This window comes from Rhincodon typus, chromosome 27 (assembly GCF_021869965.1).
Source record: "Rhincodon typus isolate 14 chromosome 27, sRhiTyp1.1, whole genome shotgun sequence".
In the NCBI taxonomy this organism is placed as follows: Eukaryota; Metazoa; Chordata; class Chondrichthyes; order Orectolobiformes; family Rhincodontidae; genus Rhincodon; species Rhincodon typus.
This window is the reverse complement of record NC_063358.1, coordinates 24636565-24652418: the sequence shown is the minus strand read 5'-3', so window position 1 is coordinate 24652418 and position 15854 is coordinate 24636565. Positions and strand designations below refer to the sequence as shown.

Genomic DNA, 15854 nt, shown 5'->3' with positions numbered 1-15854 from the left:
CAACTGACTCCTTGACGGCACACAACATCAAACATCAGGGATCCTTGAACTGTGATATGGAGGTCTACAGCGAAGACATTGCATTTTAATGTGGGCAATAAAGGGAATGTACCAGAGCCTGGCTTTCATGCATCATTCCACATTAACACCCACATTGTCAGTGAGAACACTGAATCAGTGATAAGTCCACACATCTCTGCAGGGAAAGGTACATTTTATATCTCAGCTTTGCCATTCAAGGCTGGGAGATGTACAAAAATAGCTGTTCACATTACCACTCTTTTTGTCATGCAGTGGTTAGTAGAGAAAAGCTGCATAAAGTGCTGCAACCTTTACAGCCAATTGAGAATGCTCAAGCATATAAGAGCATTTTCAGTCCAAGCACATTCTGAAACATTGAAGGGTTACCAATGATAGAAGGCTTAAACAAGATTTCTGTCAACCTGCTGGTTATCAGGAGATGCCTCACTATACAACACTCTGATATGATATCCTGACAGAAGTTTTAAAGGACTGCCAAACCTTAATGCCAAATGATGTTAATGCACTGTCTCACTGATTACATAGTCTACTGGCCATTTGGAAAAAAGCAATGTGTAGATGCTTCACAATGGAATCAAGTAAGGATATCAAACATACAATCACATGGATAATGAGACATTTGATTCAGCAATGTCAAAGGTCAAAGGTAAAAGACTGCAAAAGTAGTAAGGTCCACATTTCTTTGCACTAAGCTTGCTATATCACCAACAGAATGTTAAACAATTAAACAATGTCCAAACACAGCTAATTCATTCTGCAATAAGGTGTACAGCTGGCTGAACACAGCAGGCCAAGCAGCATCAGAGGAGCAGGAAAGCTGACGTTTTGGGTCTGGACCCTTCTTCAGAAGTGGGGGAGGGGAAGAGGATTCTGAAATAAATGGAGAGAGAGGGGGAGGCGGATGGAAGATGGATAAAGGAGCAGACAGGTGGACAGGTCAAAGAGGCGGGGATAGAGCCAGTAAAGGTGAGTGTAGGTGGGGAATTAGGGGTGGGGATTGGTCAGTCAAGGGAAGACGGACAAGTCAAGGAGGTGGGGATGAGGCTGGTACGTAGGAGGTGGGAGGAGTGGATAGGTGGGAGAAGGGACAGACAGGTTAGGAAGGCGGGGACGAGCTGGGCTGGTTTTGAGATGCGGTCGGGGGCGGGGAGATTTTGAAGCTTGTGAAGTCCACATTGATACCATTGGGCTGCAGGGTTCCCAAGCGAAATAGGAGGTGCTGTTCCTGCAACCTTCGGGTGGCATCATTGTGGCACTGGAGGCAGCCCAGGATGGACATGTCGTCCAAGGAGTGGGAGGGGGAGTTGAAGTGGTTCGCGACTGGGAGGTGCAGTCATTTGTCGCGAACCGAACGTAGGTGTTCCACAAAGCGATCTCCAATCCTCCGCTTGGTTTCCCCAATGTAGAGGAGGCCACATCGGGAACAATTTGGGAACATCGGGACTTCACAAGTTTCAAAATCTCCCTGCCCCCGACCACATCCCAAAACCAGCCCAGCTTGACCCCGCCTCCCTAACCTGTCCATCCTTTCTCCCACCTATCCACTCCTCCCACCTTAACCCCTACTCCCACCTCCTACCTACCAACCTCATCCCCGCCTCCTTGACCTGTCCGTCTTCCCTTGACTGACCAACCCCCATCCTAACTCCCCACCTACACTCACCTTTACTGGCTCTATCCCTGCCTCCTTGACCCGTCCGTCTCCTCTCCACTTATCTGCTCCTTTATCCATCTTCCATCCGCCTCCCCCCTCTATTTCAGAATCCCCTTCCCCTCCCCCATTTCTGAAGAAGGGTCCAGACCCGAAACGTCAGCTTTCCTGCTCCGCTGATGCTGCTTGGCCTGTTGTGTTCATCCAGTTCTACACCTTGTTATCTCAGATTCTCCAGCATCGGCAGTTCCCACTATCTCTGATTCATTCTGCAAGTGGGTTTCAATTAGGTTATCTTTGTCCTAATGGGCTCAATGCTACAATCTTGTGTCATTTTCTTTTGGATAGCTCTCTCGGTCAATGTCCAATCATCAACCTCATCTTGACCCTTGTAAGATTGCAGTGAGTTTCCTATTTTGTCTGCATTCAGGCCATCCCCATCTGTTGGCTCTAGTTGTGAAGGGCACAGCATGCTCTTCACACTTTTTCTGAGTTGTAGTGCAAGGCTCTGCCCAAGTGGTACAGGTTTCAAAATCCAATCCATGATTTATTGCACTATGACACTGGTGGAAGTATGATAGCGTTATATCTTTGTTCTGGATCACACTGAGGATTTCATAAAGGTGTCACAAGCCAAGTTTGGAGTAGGTATATCTTTGTCTCCAAGCACCATACCTGTATGGCCTAATGACTTTTGTAGGAAGAGTAACCTGTGAGTTCTCTGGTATTTAACAGCCACGGCAGTTCCCAGGATGTCTGGTGTGAACCGTGGCATTGATGAACACATAATTCGAACATTGATGAAGAGAAAGTCTTTTCTGTTGATGAATTCTGTACGTTGGTGATAGCGTATTCTCAAAGCAATGCAGCTTCAATTGATGGTGTGCTGCATCTTGGAGAAGCCAGGGATGATGGACAATCTAACAGCCTAAGCTGCTTGACTCACTCATCATGGGGGAAGGATATGAATAGCTGTGATCGAGAGAAATTGAAATCAGTGACATTCTAGATGCACCTACGTGTTGAGGATTGGGAGGTGCCACAAAGAACTCCAGCTGCTCTCCAAAGCGAGTCATCAGCATAAAAATTCAGAATAGCTTTGATAGACACCGGATGGGATTTTCACTCACTCCTTCTGGGCAAGAGTCCTGCTCCAGCAGATAACACAAATTTGGAGATGATGATCTGGAACATCCTTAATCAATGCCTGCCCTGTCTTTCAGATAGTTGAAGATGATGTAGATATGGGGTCTCATTATTCTCCTCTGCCTACTTGATAGATCATCACCTGCTGCTTCTTCTTGAGGCTGAGTGGCAGCCACTGGGGGTTGTTCTCTTACTGATGTTGTAGTAATCACTGTCTCTTGTCTTCAGAATAGCACCAAGGTCTCGATGATCTCTGTTGTGGTAATTCCCATGTGACATCTCGGAGTTGATAATTTGTGGGGAATGTCAAAAAGATAGTGCAATTTTATTGAAGAAACTCCTGAATGCTCATCTCCATAACAATTGAAACCTTGCTATGTCCTCAGTCTGTGTGGCATAGGAGCTTCCCAAGGAGGTCACTGTCATGCCTCCATAAGGGACTCAGATATGTGACCATATCTAATTGCACATTGCACAGCCAAAGATTTCATGCTACATTGAAAGTAGAATTCTACTAGTAAGTGTGATAGAGCCCCACTCCCAAAGAAAAAGCTCTCATCCACATCACTGACCATATCCTTGCATGCTTACAAATCAGTGTGCAAAGTGCAGACTTTTAGAGCTTGGGTGACTGCGCCTTGCTGTTGTTACATTTGTTTAGCTGACATGACAAAGAGGCAACTATGCACAGAATGTAGTTACTGTGATTGCTTGAGGTCATATTTAATGACCGATTGGTTGGCATTACTGAATCAGTGGAGGCATGATTCTTGTATTTACCCAGCTGAGCCTCCAATTTCACTTTTTTTACTCCACCCTTAAAATAACTTACTCTGCCCACTTTGCATGCAGTATCAGCTATTTTGTGTAGTTATTGTACAGTTGATTTTCATTCCAATGTGAGATTCCAATGAAGTTTCACTGAGTGATTTGCAGGTCTGCAAGTTTATCATGAATTTGTCCTTTAAGTTCCTTTTGTTCCCTGTGGCCTGAGGATCATTCAGCTTAACTTGTTTCTGTTGATTCCCTGAATGACCCCATTTTAAACTGAGCGCCGATTACTTTGGAAATTCAATTTCCCTTATTGATCATATCACTCCACATTTGGAAGCCAGTGTTATCATGAACTATTTGAATACCACTTTCCAGGGCTCCCAGTCACCTTCTATTCACTATGATCTCCCATCCTTTCACCGACAATCGTCCCCTATCGTTGTCACCATTCCCTCAGCGACCTGTCTGCTTTCCTCCATGAACTACCTCCTGACCATTATTGACCAACCTCCCAGGACTGGCTGTAGACCACATCCCAGAATGATTTGGCACAGTAGTCCCAAATGACTGTGATCCATTCCCCAGTCTGATGTCTCTGCACCACCATACTGTAATTCCTGGCCTGATTGTGGTCCATTCCCCAAACTGCGAGAACACCAACTCTGACGTTCTGTTAAGACCACACCTAACTCACCCTGGACTGAAATAGGACAAATTCCTTGACTGACTGTGGTGGCACCTTGACTGAATGTAGCCCTCATTAAGTCCAGTAAGATCTGCTCTCATTTGAATTTTACCATGGCTACTTGCTTTAAGCACCTGCAGTGTGTTTGCTGCATAAACTGCTGGCATATATTGCAGACATAAGTTGATATAACACAGTGCCACAAAGCAACATGTCCTCCCCCTGACTGTTGTGCTCCCCACTGTTAGAAGTTGCCTGCCCCTCCCTTCAAGCTTAAAAGCAATTCAAACCGTGCAGGCTGGGAGCCTGTAGCGGAGTACTAAAGACATTGTGTGCTAAGAAAGCAACGCAAACCACAAAGTAGCTGGCAATCAGTATGTCAGTGATGAAGTCAATGAGTGTGCACTTAGAAAACAATGTGAAACAGAGAGAGGCTGGCAGCCTCCAAGTAAGAAGTGAATGACCACTAAGAAAAGCAAACTTAGAGCCATAAGATGCATCCTGTCTGCATGTATGCGTGCCACTGTGCACAAAGCAATCTGGTGGAAACATGCAGGCCATAAATATCCCATGGCTCCAAAGCAAAGAGGTGAAGGGCGGAAATAGTATCAGAGTTGGTGCAAGAGGTACGATGATGTGGTGAGGCTGGTGGCTTGCTGATGGCAACTTATGTGGATGAAGTAAGGTGGCCATGGAGCATGCAGTACATGATGGCCAGGTCAAGCAATTGGCGAGCTGCAGCTACAGGGACAGAATTGGAAGTAGCACGTAAAAAGGCAATTTGGAGCTTTAATGAAATCCAAATACATTGAAATACAATAGTTGCCACTCTTTGGCAAGATTCTGAAGTCACCATTTAAGGCTTGAGGGGAAAATAACTTCTCAAAATCAAGAATCATATTTTTCCATTCTTGCTTCCCACATTTCTTGACATTATCATGCCACATCAGGGAGGGAGAAATAAAGGGATGCTAATTTAAGACTGAGATGAGGAGGAATTTCTTCTCTCAGAGAGTTGTGAATCTTTGGACCTCCTTGCCACAGAGAGCTGTGAGGGTAGAATCCTTCTGTACATTTAAGGCTGAGATAGGCAAGATTATCGATCAGGAAGGAATCAAAGGTTATTGCGGAAAAGACAGTAAGCTGAAGCAGGGATATGTTGCCATCCATTTACAGCTTGAGAAATACAACTGTGGAAGAACAGAAAAAAAACACAAAAATATCACATTTATAAAGAGCAGCACTGATGGTGTTTTCTAAAATTGTAACTGATAGACATTAAAATAACATTTGAGATTATGACTCTAATAATACACTCAAACTCTCCCATGAATTACAAAAAGAATCAATTTGATTGCAACAAATCTCAGATAGAAAATAATCAATACAACATAAAATCTTGTGTGGAAAACCCACCACCAGAAAATGTTCTTTTTGATCTGTAAGGCGTAAATGCCTGCATTAAAAACAGCTTAAAGAAATATCATGACAAAAATCCTGATCTCTCCTTTTATAAAATGTGCTTTATTTCTCAATGTTTCTCTTCTCCCTCAAGGTACTTGTGTTTGCTGGGGTGCAATTCCATGAATGTGTGTAGCTGTCCAGTACCATATCCAAATACCTAGTCTTCATATAGGATGCTAGATATTACATATTGACAGGCTATTCAAACATTGAGAGATTGGCAGAGTGCCAAACCAGATTTTATGTTCATCCAATAATTTTCCATGCATTGTCTGAGAAAGGAAGACTATCCAATTGCTATTAACTGCAATCACCCTCCTCCTCGCACCTCATTTCCACCAGTTAGCTGTAAAGTGCCATATTTATTAACAAAGCATTTTGGGCAATTCATGTGACTAGTCCTTAAAATGATTATTGGTTAAAAGGCAATTTTGTCAAATATTTTCATTTTGCAAAGAATCAGTTCACAAGAAGTACCAAAGTAAAAGGAAAACATCATTTATACTGTATGATCATTGACCAGAAATTCAACTGGACTCACTTTATAAATACAGTGGGTACAAGAGCAGGTCAGAGGCGAGAAATTCTTTTGCGAGTAACTCACTTTCTGACTTCCTAAAACTTGTCCACTATCTACATGATAAAAATCAGCAGACTGATGGAATACTCCCCACTTGCCTGGATGGGTACAACTTCAACAACACTTGATAGCATCCAGGACAAAGCATCCTGCTTGATTGGCACCACATTCACTTCCTCTACCACTGATGCTCAGTAGCAGTAGTGTGTATTATCTACAAGATGCACTGCAGAAATTCACCAAAGATCCTGAGACAGCACCTTCCAAACCAATGACCATTTCCATCTAGAAGGATAAGGGCAGCAGATGTATGGGAACACTACCATCTACAAATTCCCTGCCAAACCACTCACCATCCTGACTTGGAAATATATGGCTGTTTCTTTAACGTCGCTGGGTCAAAATCCTGGAATTCCCTCCCAAGGGCATTATGGGTCTACTTACAGCACATTGATTGAAGTGGTTCAAGAAGGCAGCTCCTTCTCAAGGGCAGCTAGGGATGGGCAATAAACAGTGGCCAGCCAGCAATGCCCACGTCACACAAGTGAGTAAAACAAAATGAGAGGATATGAGAGGAGTGATGACTGGTTGGCAAGTAGACTCTGATTGGTAAACATGTTGGCATAGAAAATGCACAAGTTAATGACAGACAGTTAACTGCCAAGCTTTGTTTAAATTTTAAACCAGGCAGGTTGATCAAGACATGCCCTAAGAAATGAACCAAAGAATGCTGGTCACCTGTTCTCATTCTTAATTCCAATAGTTCTTTTGAATTCAGAAACGACTGCTGTAGTAGGGTATTCTTATGTATAACACAGAGATTGAATGAGTTCACTTATTTAAAATCACATCTTCACATTGTTCTAAAGTCCTAGAGTAGTACAGCATGGAAACAGACACTTTGGTCCATCTTGTCCATGCTGACTAGACATCCCAATCTGACCTAGTCCCATTGGCCAGCATTTGACAATATCCCTCAAACTTTTCCTATTCATATACCAATCCAGATGCCTTTAAATGCTGTAATTGTACCTGGCTCCACCACCTCCTTGTTCCATACATGCACCACCCCGCCCCATCACCCTTTGTATGAAAAAGTTACCCTTCATGTTCTTTTTAAATCTTTCCCTTCTCATCTTAAACCTATGCCCTCTAGTTTTGGACTCCCACACCCAAGGAAAAAGATCCTGCTATTCACCCTATCCATGTTCCTCAACCCCTCAGGTTCTGATGCTCTAGCGAAAATAGCCCCAGCCTAGTCAGCCTCTCCCTACAGCTCAAACCCCCAAGTCCCTGCAACATCCTTGTACATCTTTTCAGCACCCTGTCAAATTTAACAATATCTTACATCTTTTCAGCACCCTGTCAAATTTAACAACATTTTACTTTCTATTCAGTTGTCAACACCATGTACTCTGCTACCAGGCATGTTGTATATTTATTTATTTATTTGCTTTGTGACACAGCACATTTCACTACAGATTCATGATAACAGCAGATGCAGCATTAGATTACCAAGTGTATCTTTCCTTTTTGTACTTGATCCCATATTATAATAATTCTAGTTGCCGACATTTGATTTCTGATAGCTGTCGGTTGGGTGTGCGAGGGAAGCTATCTGTCTTTGATACATATTTCTCAGGTGGAGTAGTCAGCTTTGCTCTAACATCCATGCTATGTTTATCAAGGCAGAGTGAGTGAGTCTTGAAGCCAATATCTTCTTGTATTCGTGCAAGTTGTTTTTGCAGAGAAGTCAAAGCATCCCTGAAACACAGGAATCAGAATTAAAGCAGCTATAACTCATTCTCACCATTCAAAGACTTTTTTTGTTCTGCCTTCAGCAACTTCCACCATTTATCTCAGAAAGCACAGTAACTCTACACTTCACCATCAGCTACAATATAACCTCACAATTTTAAGCTTGAAAATATAATTCCTATCTTAGTGGTCACAATGATGAGGCCATTAGAGTAGGACAATGCAAGGTGCTGGAGCTATTTGTTTCTTACCACAGTTATGCCAGAGTCTGTGCTCTAGCAGCCATTGGTGAAGCAATTGTATAATATTAAAAAAATAGATTAAATCTTTCCTTACTGAGATGTCTCATGTGCTTTTGCAGAAAGACCTATATGTTGATAGTACCTTTACAGAGAAACCAGTTTCACTGGAAGAGGAGCCCTTGTGAAAGTAGCTTGTCTCCAGCAAGAAACCATGTGACCAAGCAATTAGGATATGGATAGTAGTAGATGTTCACAGGAGTGGTTAATTCCTGTGTGCGCAGTTCCGATTTTCAAACAATTTAATTTTGAACAGGTTGGTTGCAGCAAACATTTCCTTCAAGCCAAAATGGTTGAAATTATTTGTGCTGACTAATAGCGTTTTAAACTCTACACAACTGAAGGACAAACAGTGAGTTAGACTTCTGTGACTGTCAGTGAAGTCATAGTGAATTGCTAGAGATCAGACTCCAGTGATAAAAAAACAATACAGCTAGGAGAATTTGGACCCAAAGTGGTTACATTTAAGATATTTGCAACACGGATATTAGATTGGGAGTCTAGGAGGAAAATTGAAGTGATGATCTTATGAGAATTCAGCAAAAGCCCAAGAAGTGTCAACCTTATATGAATCCTTGAAACAATGTTCAGATCAACTGGATAATCTTCTAAATTCTGATAGATATCTGACTTGAGGTTTTTGGGGCAATGAAAAGAATCTGAGTTATCTAGTTTGGTTCAGCATATTAGTAACTGCGTTTATTGTACTTTTAACATCTTTGATGTAGCTGACTATTTAAGATTGTGTTGCTATTAGCATCCATGTTCTTTGCTTTATTGTGCATTAATTTTTTTTGTTATTACAAATAGTGGACTGTGCAAGTTCATTCTTTCAGTAAATATCTGTATCTTTGGACTTCCAAAGAAACCAAACATGTAACTAAAATCATAATATCTGGTCATATTTGTAAAATCTGGTATAACATTGCAATTAGGTGAATGACGGCCTAAATGACCGATTGCAATAATTAAATGTTCTACCTCCAATTGTGTCTCTTCAATTTAACAAAAGTAAAAATTTTAGTTTTAATATAAAATAAAATTCATTGCAATGAGTATATGAATTAGGTGCAGGCCACTTGACCGCTCAAGCCTGCTCCATCATTCAGTAAGATCACGGTTGATCTGATTATTCTATAATTCCTCCTGCCTTATCATGATAATGTATCATCCTGCTGCTTATCAAGAATCTATCAACTTCTGCCTTAAAAAGATTCAAAGTGCTGAAAATGATGTGTGGGGTGGGAGCAAGAAAGGGAACAGATTGCTTATGTCAGAGGAAGGAATAAGTTCGTAAAAAATGACAGCAACCAGCCATATGTCCTGGTAGAAACCTACCCCGCAGCAATAAAGCAAGCAGATTGGCTAAACAGGCTCACGACTTCTGACCCTTGCTGGGAGGAGGTCCTTCCCCTGGGAGCTGCTGGATGATTTGATCGGCTGGCAGCTCCAACAGCCCCAAAGTTGCGTACTGAAGGCTACTGGGACTGCAGGCTGGTCCACTTAAGAAACCCCTTTGACCTTGGATATAGGGAGTTCCGGGGGCTTTGCGGTGAGGGTTGGGGCTGGGTTTTAAAGAATGTGATGTGAAGGGGATTGTGCTAACTTCTCGGGGGATGCCACTATCAAAGGGCTAGCTACAAGGATAGCTGTCTCCACCTTCCATTCCATCATTTTAAGAACTTTAAAAAGAAATTGTGAATCTCACTCCCACCGGACTGCCCATGCCAACTGTATTATCTTAGAATAATAGAATCCCTAGAGTTTGGAGTCTGAAGAGCATCCCAGCCAGACCCATCCCCCTACCCTATCCCCACAACCCGCATTCCCATGGCTAATCCATCTAGCCTGCACATCCCTGGATATTATGGGCTGTTCAGCATGGCCAGTCCACCTAACCTGCACATCTTTGGACTGTGGGAGGAAAGTGGAGCACCTGGAGAAAAACCCATGTAGACACAGAGAGAAAGTGCAGACTCCACATAGTTGGTCATCCAAGGTTGGAATCGAACCCGGACAGGAAGAGTAATGCTGGAATCAATTAAGACAGAGATAGATAGGTTCTTGATTAGTAAGGGGATCAAAGGTTCCAGGGAGAAGGCAGGGGAATGGGGTTGAGAAACATATCAGCCATTATCCAAAGGTGGAGCAGTTTTGATGGGCTGAATGGCCTAATTCTGCTCGTATATTTTATGATCTTATGGTCAATTGTCCTTTTAAGTCATCAACTGGGATATAATGACTTCATTTGACAACCAATAAACTGCTAAGTTTACCATACTAGTATTGGCAGTTTTGGAAAAATGCTATAGATATCTGAAACGTGACATCTTTGCCATGTTGACCCTAAAACTAATGGTACTACTGAATATTTCCTTTTTAAGTAAAATTACATGAACCCGACCAATTCCTTTTTGGCATCAGTCTAGACTTGATTTACCATTAAATAGTACATTGATTTGCATTTGGAAATCAAATATTTGACATGTAGCAAGTTAATCTGTGAGAAGACAAAACATACTGAGATTGGGCAAGTTTCTGTTTGAGTGCATCGATGGTGCCCTCCAACTGATGAACCTCATCCACCAGTCCGTACTGTGCCTGAAGGGGAGAAATAATTTGTTTCTTAAACGTTGCATGTTATAACTTTATCAATTCACATATCTTTACATTAAGATAGCTCTCTCTCAATTCTTCTTACCCATTTCTACCTTGTTTTCATCCCCCGCTCATTACCAGATTCTGCAGCATATACAATACCTACTCTTATATGCAACACAATACAAGTAAAGTAAATATATCAAATATCACAATGGCTAAATATTGTATTAAGAAATTGTGCAACTGTATTTATATGTAAATTCACATTATTTTCATTTAGAACAAAATACATGAATTTATGTTATCTCAAGGAGACAAAACACAAAAGAAAGAATGTGACTTTTCAGTTGTTAGAGACTTGGTCAGACCCCATCTGGAGAAGTATGTTCACTTTTGTGCACCAACTACCAGGAAAAATCCACTGGCCTTATTTGGGGAAACAGGGCAGATTCAGCAGAACCATTATGGCACATAAAGGGTTAAATTATGAGGTCAGGTTACAAAAAGTTGGCTTTTGCTGTCTGGATTGTTGAAGACTTATGAATTTTTGAATTTTGAGAGGAGTTTTGACTAAGTGTGCAGTTGATGTAGTCTAAGCGAACTTCAATAAACCTTTTGACAAGGTGTTGCATGGCAAACTGGTTAAAAAGCTAAGAACCCATGAGATTCAGGGTAATTTGATAAATTGGGTCCAAAGCTGGTTAAGTGGCAGGTAGCAGAGGGTGATGGTTGATGGGTGTCTCTGTGATTGGACATCTGTGTCTAGAGGCATACTATAGAATTTGGTGCTGGATCCTTTGCTGTTCGTTATGTATATTAAAGCTCTACACATGAATGTAGACTATGATCAGAAAGTTCACAAACGACATGAAAATTGATGGTGTGGTAAACAGTGAGGAGGAAGACTTAGACCACAGGATCATATAGACAGGTTGGTCAAATGGGCTGAACAGTGGAAAATGGAATTTAATCCTGAAAAGTGTGAGGTGATGAATTTTGGGAGGACTAGTAGGACAAGGGAGTACTCAGTTAAACCCTAGGAAGCACAGAGGAACCTTGGTGTGCACATCTGTAAATCCTTGAAAGCAACAGGACCAGTAGACAAGGCGATTAAGAATACAAGAGCACAGTGGTTATGACGGAGCTGTTTACAGGCTGAGTTAGGCCACAGCTGGAGTACTGTGTGCAGTTCTGGTTACCATACTATAAGACAGACATGATTGCACTAGAGAGGGTACAGAAGAGATTCACCAGGATGTTGCTTGTGCTGGAGTGATTCAGCAATGAAAGGAGATTAGGTAGGCTAGCCTTCTTTTCCCTAGAGCAGAGAAAGCTGACAGGAGAGCTGATTATGGTGTAAGAAGTTCTGAGGGGGCTAGACAGGGTAGATAGGGAAGATCTTTTCCCCTTCATACAGGGGTCAATAACCAGAGGCATCATTTTAAGATAAGGAGCAGGAAGTTTAGAGGGTATTTGAAGAAAAGACTTTTTTCACCCAGAGAGTTGCGGGTATCTGCAACTCATTGCCTTAAAGATCCATAGAGGCAGTAACACTAAAGACATTTAAGAACTATTAGGTGAGCACTTGAAATGTGAAAAGTGCTGGAAAATGGGATTAGAATAGATGGATGTTTGATGACCAGCTGATGACATAATAGGCCAAAGGACTTCTTTTTATGCTGTAAAGGCTTTTTGAGTCTACTCTAAGGTTAAGGGATGAGCTAATTACCTTGTTTAAAATGGTGAAACCAGAGTATTGTGTACAGATCTAGGTATCATACGATGTGAAGGCTGTGAATGCATCAGAGAGTGTGCAGGATTACATGAATGGTTCCAGAAACGCAACACTTCAATTATGAGGAAAGATTGTACAAGTTGGGACTGTTTTACCCAGACAGGAGAAGGCTAAAAAAAAATGGATAAAAGTTTTCAAAATCGTGAGGGGTCTGGACAGAGTAGGCAGTGGGAAACTGTTTCCACTTGTAACTGTATCAAGAACCAGAGGGTTTTTGCAAAGTTTGAGATGAGAACAAAACGTTTTCATACAGCAAGTAGTTAGGGTCTGGAATGCATTTCCTGGATTGTGGTGCAGGCAGATACAAATGAGGCATTCAAGTAGATATTGGACAATTATTTAAAGAGAAACAATATTCAGTGTTACAGGGAAAAGACAAGAGACTAAGTTTAAATGCCTAAAGAGCCAGTGCAAAGACATGAACTGAATAGCCTCCTTCTGCAGCACAACAATACTGAGATTCTGTGATTAAAGGGATTATACGAGGTACAGAATGACAAACTATTTTCTCAAATAGGTGGGGGAATCCAAAACAAGGGAAAATAAACTTAGAGAATAAACACCGTTTGGAAGTGAAATCATGAAACACTTCTTTATACAAAGGGTAGTAAAAATCTGAAACTCTCTCCCCAAAGACTGAATCATGAGTTAACTGAAATTCAGATTGATAGAGCTTTGGTTGGAAAGGGTATCACTGGATATGGAGAAAAGGAGGAAATAATTGAGCTGAAGTACTGATCAGTCATACCATAATTAAATAGTGGAACAGGATCTAGGATAAATCATAAACTCCTTTTCCTATTTAAAAACATCTCAAAGTGCTTCACAAAGCTGCAGAAAAATGTACACAAAGAAGGAAATACTTTGAAGGGCGACCAAAAACTTCCTTTATTCATTCTTGGGATGAGGGCATCGCTGGCCAGGCAGCATTGATTGTCCATCTCTATTTGTCCAGAGGGCAGCTGAGTCAACCACATTGCTGTGGGTCTGGAGTCACATGTAGGCCAGACCAGGTGAGGATGGCAGTTTCCTTCCCTGAAGGGAACCAGATGGTTTTTTTCCGACAAGAAACAATGGATTCATGGTCATCATTCGACTCTTAATTCCAGATATTTAATGAATTCAAATTCTACCATCCGCTGTGGCAGGATTTGAACCCAGTCCCCAGAACGTTATTTGAATCTCTGGATTAACAGTCCAGCGATAATATCATTAGGTCATCGACTCCCCATTAACTTTATCGAAGACCTCATTAACTTTATCGAAGAGGTGGGTTTCAAGTAGAATATTAAAAGATGAGAGGGATAGGAGTATGTGGTTAGGTAAAAGGAGTGAAAAACAATATCTTGAGCCAGTGGCAAAGCTGGTAATGGTGAAAAGCATGAAAAGCAGCCAGCGGTTGTTGAGCTAGAGGAAGGTAGAGAGGCAGGGGTAAGGCCATAAAGGGATTCAATGATAAGGGTGAGAATTTTAAATGTGAATCTTTGGGAAGTTGGGGCGAGTGATTGGGGTTGGTGGTGTATGGGTGCCACTGCCTATCAGCCAGGTCAGGAATAATGAGTCAGTCAGACTTATTGTATGTTATATTACACATAGAGTTTTGGATATACCAACATCTACAGTGGGATAGAATAGGGGGGTCAGCCAGGATCTTTCTGAAGTTTGCAGGTGATAAAAGCATGGATGAGGATTTCAGCAGTTTAACAGCGGATGGAGGCAACTTTTGTTATGGAGGTGAAAGATTATTTTTGTGGAGAGGGTATGGAGTTGGGGGACAATGGCCAAAGAGGGGGATAGATTTCGTGACAATGTTACGAATTTTGTGGTAGGTCAGTCTAACATTTAACTGAGGAAGTCGTAATTCATCCACAACAAGCAGTCTGACATCACAGACTTCATTGAGGAGTTGAGAGAGATTGTGGAGAGCCAGAGCTGGGTGCCATCATCATTGTACACCTGGAAGACGATTTCATTTCTGCAATGGCACCACCAAAAGATACAATTTACATCAGAGATAAAGGGAGTGAAACATTGACTTCTGGAGTCCTCATATTCAGCCATAATCATGGCTGATCTCATCTTGGCTTTAATTCCACTTTCCTACCCATTCTCCATAACCCTTTAACCCATAGCTAATTAAAAATCTATCTCCTCAAATTCATTCAGTGTCCCAGTGTCCACCGCACTCTGGGATAATAAATTCCCCTGATTCAAAACTCTTTTTGAGAGAAGTAATTCCTCCTCATCTGTTTTAATCAGCCACCCCTTACACTAAAAGTATGACCTCACATTCGAGATTGCTCCACAAGGGAAAACATCCGCTCTACATCTACTTTGTCAACTCCCTTTAGCATCTTGTATGTCTTGATTAGATTTTCCTTCATTCTTCTAAACTCTAGAGAGTATAAGCCTAAATTGCTTAATCTCTACACCCAAGAAAAGGCTTTCAGCTCTGGAATTAATCTAGCGAACCTTCTCTGAACAGTCCCCAAGCTATTACATTATTCCTCAAGTGAGGGGACCAAAACTGTATGCAGTACTTTAATGCGATCTCACCAATGTCTTAAACAGTTGCAACAACATTTCCCTACTTTTATACTTCATTCCTTTTGCAACAGATGTCAAAATTCCATTTAATTAACATGATTTTGCCACCAACAAAGGGATTGGCTCAAGGAGCTGAATTTCCTACTCTTGCTCCTAGTTCTTATGTACATGAGAGAAGAAAGAGGTATCCGAAATGGGCTGTGGGTTGAAAGGACAGAGAAGTCATGTTGGGCTTTTTGAGAACGCTGGTGTGTCAGTGACTTTGTAAAGGAGACGACAATGGAATCATTTACATGATCATGTCAGCTGGCATGGTGAGGGGAGTCAGGATGGGACATTGCATGGTCAGCTGTTGAAAGAACAGGGCAAAAGAAGAAAGTTTCAGAGATAGTAGGAACTGCAGATGCTGGAGAATCTGAGACAACAAGGTGTAGAGCTGGATGAACACAGCAGGCCAAGCAGCATCAGAGGAGCAGGAAGGCTGACGTTTCGGGTCTAGGCCCGAAACGTCA

General features: G+C 41.8%; 1 protein-coding gene across 2 annotated transcripts in view; it reads right to left on the bottom strand.

Moving 5' to 3' along the window:
- Positions 1-7781: 7781 nt before the first annotated feature.
- tekt2 (tektin 2 (testicular)) overlaps positions 7782-15854 on the bottom strand; it is a 31786-nt gene continuing 23713 nt past the window's right edge. Inside the window, exons 9-10 of one of the 2 annotated variants that reach the window (XM_020513554.2) lie at positions 10921-11000; positions 7782-8106 (exon numbers count right to left, since the gene is read on the bottom strand). In XM_020513554.2, the coding sequence (XP_020369143.2) occupies positions 7893-8106; positions 10921-11000 (294 nt within the window). In that variant the 3' untranslated portion in view covers positions 7782-7892. The remainder of the gene's footprint in view (positions 8107-10920; positions 11001-15854) is intronic. The other variant, XM_048612851.1, reaches the window with a different exon arrangement.